The sequence below is a fragment of the Equus asinus genome, chromosome 17, assembly GCF_041296235.1.
Source record: "Equus asinus isolate D_3611 breed Donkey chromosome 17, EquAss-T2T_v2, whole genome shotgun sequence".
Classification (NCBI taxonomy): domain Eukaryota; kingdom Metazoa; phylum Chordata; class Mammalia; order Perissodactyla; family Equidae; genus Equus; species Equus asinus.
The window spans coordinates 35,517,531-35,524,679 of NC_091806.1; the positions used below are offsets into that span (position 1 = coordinate 35,517,531).

Genomic DNA, 7,149 nt, shown 5'->3' on the forward strand with positions numbered 1-7,149 from the left:
CTCACTTGGAGACTGACATCAGATAGTGTTGGTGTTTGTGAACGTCTGAAACTGAAAATCTGTTAGAGTTGAGTTTTCAGAAATGCTGCAATTGTGTGGAATGTTCCTGTTGAAACCAAAACTCTTAATGAAGCAAAGAAAAGAGGTAGTTTTTCACTACTAGGAAGAGGGGAGGCGTGGCTTGTAAAATATTGGAAGAGGGTCACTTGGTTCCAGGGGATGTGATACGTTCTACTTGCCAGAAAGTTGAGGTTGGAGGTGTTTGTAAGGCAATTGAGAAGTTGCTAATGTCCCCAGCTCTCTGGAGGGCGATTGCCTTGGAAAAACAGCACTCAAAGACAGCAATACCTGAATTCATTATGTGCAGCCTAGTCAGCTTTGCTGCTTGGCTGGGAATGGAAGTTTGGGAGTTTAATCAAGGTGTTTTAATGGCTAGTTTATCTATGCCCTCATGGCCTACTGAATATGAATAATACTCCTAAAACTTTTAGGGATTCAATCAAGAGTAGAGGCTTTCCAATAATAAGAAAGCAAAAAAAGAGCAGCCTTGTCCAGTGGGAAGCTGGGGTATGGGGATTACACTCAGTTTGCAGGTTCTTTCCAAGATGCTTGATAAGCTTGTTTCCGAAATGATGCGGGGTCGGTGAGCTGAGGAGTCGAAAGAAAGATTTCTTAGACTCTCAAGATCTGGCAGTAGTGCTCTTTTATTTAGAGAATAGTGTGGAATAGCATGGGGACAGGACCCATGGGCAGTCAGAGCTTCTGCTGCCCCCAGTTGAGGGTTAGAGCTAAATTTAAGGCATAGATATATGATTCATCTCTTTACAAGACAAAGGAAAGAATACGAAAAAAAAGTTAAAATGGTATCAGTGCAGGTGGGGTCTGGTCATTGAGTGATCCCATGACTTTTAGACAAGAATCAAATCGGATTAAGTAAAGGTTAGAAAGGTTAGACGCCACCACCCTAAACCAGTTACATGAGATTGCCAGACAGCAACCAACTTAAGTTCTTGCCTTCCCCATTAAGAGCTTCTAGGGACAAGGTCATCTCTCTTCTTCTTCCTGGTACAGAGAGGGAGGCACCTTTTACAGATAGAGATTTACCTTACAAATGTAAATGTGTCCCAACAAGGGCAAGTTCCATTCCCCAGAGCCTCCTTCCCTGTCCCAGTTTATCGAAAGCAATCAGCCCAAACAATCCCGATGCCAAAGAGACATATCTTGGGGTGGCCAATTTCGGGTCCCTACAAGGTCACCCCCCCTTCCTTCACAAATGCAAATGTCTCAAAAGGGCAAGCAAAATTCCAGTCCTCAGAGCCTGCTTCTCATCTGCAGTTTTAAAAGTAACCAGCCTAAAAATCCTCATCATAAACCATTTTAAAATTAAGCAGCCTAAAAATCCTCATCACAAAGGATGGTCCCCTTTAGGGTGACTTCTAAGAAATCCTCGTGATCCTTATTTTGACCTTGCAAAAACACATCAAATAGTATTTCTTTATCCATTTCCCCCCTCTCTCTCTCTATGGTGCATGAGTTTCAATGCAACGTACCTAATCCTAGACTTTCACAGTATCCTTCCCACTCTTTGTAAAAAGACAGCATCCATAGGAACCCACCAGATCAATTATGTTCAACAGGAGTTCATGTTTGAGGAAATGCTACTCAGAACTCATTTCTTCCCCTGCCACTGGAACACTACGTAGTTGATCCAGGTTCTTGGTGGAGATGCCTCTAAAGACTAGAAAGTTTGTGTTTTCACACTCTGCTTTTGTCTCTTTTCAAGGCCACCTCTGATGTCCTCTCATGTTACATTACTCTCAGCCATACCTCTCACTCACCCTGTGCAGGCTTCTTACACCCACATACCACTTTCACTTGATTTGAGAAAGATTTTCCTGAGATTTTTCTTCACAGGATTTTCTGGGAAGGCAGATCAACACTGGGAAGAACTATAGTTGCAGTAGTTAAGAGCATAAGTCTTTGGAATAAAATGAATCATTGACAGAGACTAGCTCTACCAGCTGTGAGGCCTTGAGCAAGTTACTTGATCATTGTGTGTCTCTGTTTCCTCATCTATAAAATCAAGACAATAATATCATTTTCCCATGGATATGATAGGTTTTGGAAGCGATAAAATTAAGCAGTTTGCATAAGAATCACTCCACAAATGTTTTCTTAAAGCAAGGAAAATAGCAAAGCAGAGCTCCATCATTCTGCCCACATTTCCATAATGCAGAGACCTTGAAAGTTTCATGGAGCCTCCCCTGCTCCAGCGACCTGATAGACAGGTGACTGGGTTTGCATTTAGGGATTATAATTTATTTTCTTTCTGTAAAGTTTGATAATATAAATATCTATATTTACAACTCCAAAGAAAATTTTATTTATGTTTATAAGCAGGTGTGTGATAACAGTACTTTGATTTTTGGAAGATATGTCTTGCCTCAAATCCCTCAGAGAAAAGGAAAACATCCCCAGAGGATAGAGAGCATTTCCCACTTTCTCCAAAGTGTTGAGAAGAGGACTTTGAAACACAGGGTCAATAGCAAGATGAGCCGATCTCAGACAAGCCCCCACAAGTGAGTCTGGCATGTGTAAGGAAAGAAGCACTCACCTGGGGCTGATGAGATTGGCAAGATCAGATTCCTCAGCTGCTTTCAGTTTCCTAAACAGACATACAATCTCACCTACTCCTTAGAGCACAATGTGTATCAGGTAGGTCTCATTATCATGACGTTGTAGATAAATTATAATGGTGCAGGCTGAGAACTGACTCCAAATCCTGTCCTGTGAACCTCACATATATTTCTCCTTGGTTTGGTACAAGTATTGAGTGACTTACCCAAGGTCACACCAACTAGAAAGTGGTAAAATCTAAATTGCTTAAAAGCTCCAGACAATCCACACCTGTGTATCCAAAATGCAAGTAGGAGACAATGATACTGTTCAGCACACCTCCTGGATGGAGTTTACAAACATTTTTGCCCAAATGGGACTATTTTCCTATACATCTCCTTGATTTTCTAACTTCTCACTTTTCTTTCTGCTGACTCCACAGCCTGCAACACTTTTATTGGCTTAACTGTAAACCCCCTGAGGAAAGGATCTATATTTGAGTCACCTTTCCCTCAAAAAGACCATCTCAATGTCATTATGACAGTTAATTTTATGTGTTATCTTGATGAGCGACAGGGTGCCCAGATTAAACATTATTTCCAGCTGTGTCTGTGATAGTGTTTCCAAATGAGATTAGAATTTGAATTGATGGACCAAGTAAAGCAGATTAATTGCCTCCTCAACAAAGGTAGACATCATCTTTTGAGGGCCTGAATAGAACAAAAGGTGGAGGAAGGAGAAGTTCATCCCCATTTTCCTGCCTCTTTGTTTGAGCTAGGACATCTCATCTCATCTTCTGCCCTCAGACTGGGATTTCCACCATAGTCTCCCCTGGTTCCCAGGCCATCAAACTAGGACTCAATTACACCACCAGCTTTCCTGAGTCTCCAGCTTGCAGACCACAGATAATGGGACTTCTCAGCCTCCACAATCATGTGAGCCAGTTCTTCACGATAATTTTCCTTTACACATCCATATATATCCTATTGGTTCTGTGTCTCTGGTGAACCCTAATACAATCATAAAAATACTATCTAGATGAAGGAACAATGAAGGAAAGAAAAGAGAAAAAAGTAAAGGAAACAGGACAGAAAAAGAAAGGAGGAAGGGAGAGCACAGGCAACACAGGAAGCTATTAGGCTTGTCACAGTGGTTTCCTGAGCAGAAGATTTGAAACCACTGACATACCATTCCAATATCCAAAAGAAAGATTCTAGAGCGGGCTGCTATCATTAATTAAAATATATTTCTACATGCCAAATTAACCGAGACTCCTTTGGGGATAATTTCTCCACTTTCTAGCCATGGTAAGTATAGTGTGGGGAATTCTTACTTCTCAGATTCCAGAGACCTGAAATCTTCTACAATCATTATCATTTACTCTTATCATTCTGTACTGTTGACATAAACATCAAAGAGGGGAGACTGAGATAATCTGAACTGAAGACAATGGAATCAGAAAGGGGGCTCCTACCTTATTCTTCTGTGTGAACAAAAAAGAGTGCTGCTTGGGCAAATGTTATCTCTTAAGGATTTTTTCTAAGATTTAAAGAGAAAAATGAAAAAAAACAGGAAAGAAATTAAAACCGGAATCTGAGAAATAACTACATGTGGACATCAGGGCAACCTGAATAACACAAGAACTTGGGAGGACCTAAAGTCTGCAGGTGAGAGAAAGATAAAAAGGTAACTCAGGTTGTAGCTGGTAAGGGCCATTACAATATAACTATAAGAAACCATTATGAAGTGGGTGGCCAATTAAATTTCACTTTAAATGAAAGTCATTCTTTAGATGTGAGATTAAAATGACCACATTAATTATTTTTAACATTCTACTGAAGGATGATGTACATACCTATGGAAAAATGTACGTAAGTGTATAGCTCAATGAATTTTCACGCAAGCTGATCGTATATTTGTAACAAGCACCCAGATCAAGAAACAGAACATCATCAATGCCTCAAAAGCCTCCCTCATATTCCCTTTAGTTTTATATATTTCTTGTTCTTTATATGAAAAAAAAAGAGATTACACACTCTTTTGTGACTGGACTATTTGCCTCGACATTGTGTTTGTGAGATTCATTTATGTGGTTCATGCACTGTATGTGGATCATTCCCATTGCTCTATAGTATTGTGTGAATTTAACAATTTGTTTATCTTTTCTACTGTTGGTGGGCATTTGTGTCATTTTCCATTTTGAGTCAATTACAAACAGTGCTACTATGAATATTCTAGCATATATATCTGGTCGATATAACATATGTACATATTACCTAGGAGGGAAATAGATTGTTCTTACAATGGATATATGTATACCTATATATATAACAATGCTAAGAGTTGAATTAACAATGTGTACATATCCATTCTAAGATGGATGATTAAATAGATACAAATATATCTACAGATAAAGATATAGATACATAATATTAGCAGATACCATCAAACAGCAATGTGGTTATGCCAATTTTACACACTCACTAGCAGACTAATGAAAGGTCCAATTGTTCCACATCTTCACCATCACTTGGTATTTTTCATCTTTTTCAGTTTAGCCATTTGGTACGTAGGTTGTAGTTTCTTGCTGTAATTTTAATAAGCATTTTCCTGATAATGAATGAAATTGAATTGGCATTTAAATATCCTCTTTTGTAAAGTTTTAGTTCATGTCTTTTTCCATTTTCCAGTTTGTTCATCTATCTTCTTTTTACTGATTTGTAGAAGTTCTTTATATATTTTGGTAGTGAATCTTCTCTCAGCTACATATATTGTAAATATCTTCCCATTTGTGGGTTATCTTTTAATTCTCATGATGGTGTCTATTGTGAACCAAAGTTCCTCATGTCAAACTTAGGCTTATTATTCACTACTTTGTGTCATATTTTAGAGTAAAAGTACAGTTGAATAGGTTCACAGACCTGTCACCTGCATTTCAGTGGCCACAGTGATAGAACCGACCTGTTTGGATGACTGAGTCAAATACCTGGGTCCTCTTCCATCTAATGGAAGCAGACAGAATTGCAGGCACAAACCATACATAGAAAATGAATTTCCTCCCCAGGAAAACACCAAACTCAAGTGACAGAAAAGATAACAGTAGATTTCACAACACTTTCTTTAACTGCACTGTTATTTCTTGCAAAGATCTCCTTTCAAAAAGTATCTGTGACCAAATGGAGCAGGGAAATTATACCACAGTGAAAGAATTTATCTTCCTTGGAGTTACACAGTCTCAACAACTAAGCTGGGTCTTATTTGTCTTCTTGTTTTTGGTGTATGTGACAACTCTGATGGGAAACCTCCTCATCATGGTTACAGTTACCTGCGAATCTCACCTTCGCACTCCCATGTACTTCCTGCTCCACAGTCTATCTGTTCTTGACACTCACTTTTCCTCCATCACAGCTCCTAAGGTCCTAGCTGATCTTCTATCAGAGAGAAAACCCATCTCCTTCAATGGCTGTGTCACTCAAATGTTCTTTTTCCACCTTCTGGGAGGTGTGGATGTTTTTTCTCTCTGTGATGGCATTTTATCGCTATATAGCCATCTCAAAACCCCTCTATCGTATGACTGTCATTAGTAGGGGACAATGCACTAGCCTGGTTGTGGCCTCCTGGATGTGGGGCTTTGTCCACTCCATCATGCAGATTTCCCTGTTGCTGCCCCTCCCTATCTATGGATCCAAAGTTCTTGACACTTTCTACTGTGATGTCCCCCAGGTGCTCAAACCTACCTGCACTGACACCTTCACTCTGGAGCTCCTGATGATTTCTGATAATGGATTACTTAGTTGGTTTATATTCTTCTTGCTCCTCATATGCTACACAGTCATCCTGATGATACTGAGATCTCATACTGGAGAGGGCAGGAGGAAAGCCATCTCCACCTGCACCTCACACATCACTGTGGTGACCCTGCACTTTGTGCCCTGCATCTATATCTATACCCGGATCTTCACTGCCTTCCCCACAGATACTGCCATTTCTTTCAACTTCACTATCATTTCTCCTTTGCTCAATCCTGTGATCTACACCCTGAGAAATCAGGAAATGAAGTCAGCCATGAGGAAACCAAAGAAACAAGTACGGCATTCAGAAAGGGTTTAAATTCTATAAGGATGAGACAACACTCAAATTTAAAGATAGATTTTAAATATCACTTTCTCAAAATGGCAAGAGATCAACTTAATGTGAAAAACAAATGGGCATCTATGGTTACCATGGCGTCTTAAAAGAGGCTGATCCTATAGTACGTGCTGGGGACCTATAGGTGATGCTATTTAAGGTGAAACCCATTCATGTCTTCCTCTACCCACTTTCAATTATTCATCCCACAAATATTGACAGAACACATATTATATGCCTGAAAGTGGTAAGATTCAGACTGCTGCAGGAAGATTAAAGATAGTCACTGACCTACATGCATACTCCAAGAGGCTTTAATGAAGATATGAACCAAGTGCTGTGGAAATATTGTAGTCACTTTACTTGAGAACTTCAGAAGACATTTGAGAGTAAGGGGATAAAGGC

At 39.6% G+C, this 7,149-nt stretch overlaps 1 protein-coding gene across 1 annotated transcript; it reads left to right on the forward strand.

The window, feature by feature from the left end:
• Positions 1–6,141: 6,141 nt before the first annotated feature.
• LOC139040674 (olfactory receptor 4D9-like) lies at positions 6,142–6,726 on the forward strand. The gene has a single exon (XM_070487425.1). It carries the CDS (start codon positions 6,142–6,144, stop codon positions 6,724–6,726), a length of 585 nt encoding a protein of 194 aa, XP_070343526.1.
• The last annotated feature ends 423 nt before the right edge of the window (positions 6,727–7,149 follow it).

What these genes read in the sequence shown, in the direction of transcription:
- LOC139040674 (XM_070487425.1), top strand. Translation starts at nt 6,142, where the DNA reads ATGGCATTTTATCGCTATATAGCCATCTCAAAACCCCTCTATCGTATG.